Source organism: Alligator sinensis, unplaced genomic scaffold (assembly GCF_000455745.1).
Source record: "Alligator sinensis unplaced genomic scaffold, ASM45574v1 scaffold1667_1, whole genome shotgun sequence".
Lineage (NCBI taxonomy): Eukaryota > Metazoa > Chordata > Crocodylia > Alligatoridae > Alligator > Alligator sinensis.
In genome coordinates this window covers 932,861-934,155 of record NW_005842504.1, presented here as the reverse complement: position 1 = coordinate 934,155, position 1,295 = coordinate 932,861, and the positions used below count along the sequence as shown (strand labels likewise).

Below are 1,295 nucleotides of genomic sequence, written 5' to 3'. Positions count from 1 at the left end.
ACCCCATGGACCTCCCTACCTTCCCCTCCACCCCCTTGACCCCCACACCAACTCCCTAGACACCCCCAGGACCATCCCACCAACCCCCTAGGTCTTCCAACCTTTCCCCAACATCTTAGACCCTCCGCCTGGTCCCCCCCCACATTCCCCACAACTGGTTCCTTCCAGCATTGACCACCCGCCCGGGGTCCTAGCCCTGGCTGTGGATCTGGTCCTGCCTTGTGACCCTTCCCACTGTGGGGACCTGCCTGACCCAGTGGTCCCTCACAAGGGGTGGGGTCTGACCCGGCCTTCCCCCCCACACAGTCCTGGGCCTGCCAAGCCGGGTGGAGGAGATGTGCCCTGACATCCCACCGCTGGAGCGGCTCATGAAGGACATCGGGGGCCTGGCGGAGTCGGGCGCCCGCTACACGGAGATGCCGCACGTCATCGAGGTGACGCTGCCCATGCTCTGCAACTACCTGCCGCGCTGGTGGGAGCGCGGCCCCGAGACCACCCCGCAGGGGCCCTGGTGCACCGAGGTCACCTCCGAACACCTCAACGCCCTGCTGGGAAACATCCTCAAGATCATCGTGAACAACTTGGGCATTGACGAGGCCTCCTGGATGAAGCGTCTGGCAGGTACCGCGGGGTGGGGGGCACGATTCTGGTCTGATTTGGGCATGGTCAGGGGGTATCGGCTGGGGGCCCCAATTCTGGCATCGTTCGGGGGTAGAGATTGAAGATGGGCAGAGGCCTGTTCCCTCCCAGAGGGCCCCGATCTGGGGGCAGGGGTGGGGATGAGGTGCTGGAGCCTTCCCCATCCCAGGGGCCCCGACTCGGGTCTGCTTCTGGGGCTCCCTGATCCCGGGGTAGCAGGCGGGGGCTGAGCTCCAGTCCATGCCCACTGTCCCCCCACCCCGGGCAGTATTCGCGCAGCCCATCGTGAGCCGGGCGAAGCCGGAGCTGCTGCGCTCGCACTTCATCCCCACCATGGAGAAGCTGAAGAAGCGCGCGGGGAAGGTGGTGGCGGAGGAGGAGCAGCTGCGCATGGAGGCCAAGGCCGAGGCGGAGGACGCCGAGATGCTCATCCGCGACGAGTTCTCCGTGCTCTGCCGGGACCTGTACGCGCTCTACCCGCTGCTCATCCGCTACGTGGACAACAACAGGTTCGTCCACGGCTCTCTGGGGCCTGCAGGGGCGGGGTTGGAGCCATGGGAGGGGCCTGGCCACGGGGAGGCGGGGCTACAGCTCTCCGGAGCCTTAGAAGGGATGGGGCCGTGGGGGTGGAGCCACGGGGGGGGGGCGGCCACAGG

At 67.1% G+C, this 1,295-nt stretch overlaps 1 protein-coding gene across 1 annotated transcript in view; it reads left to right on the top strand.

The window, feature by feature from the left end:
- The window catches only part of RYR1 (ryanodine receptor 1), a 45,730-nt gene that overhangs the window by 28,039 nt on the left and 16,396 nt on the right, over positions 1 to 1,295 (top strand). The window contains 2 exon segments of the mRNA XM_025213073.1: positions 307 to 621; positions 908 to 1,148. Of these exon segments, the coding sequence (XP_025068858.1) occupies positions 307 to 621; positions 908 to 1,148 (556 nt within the window).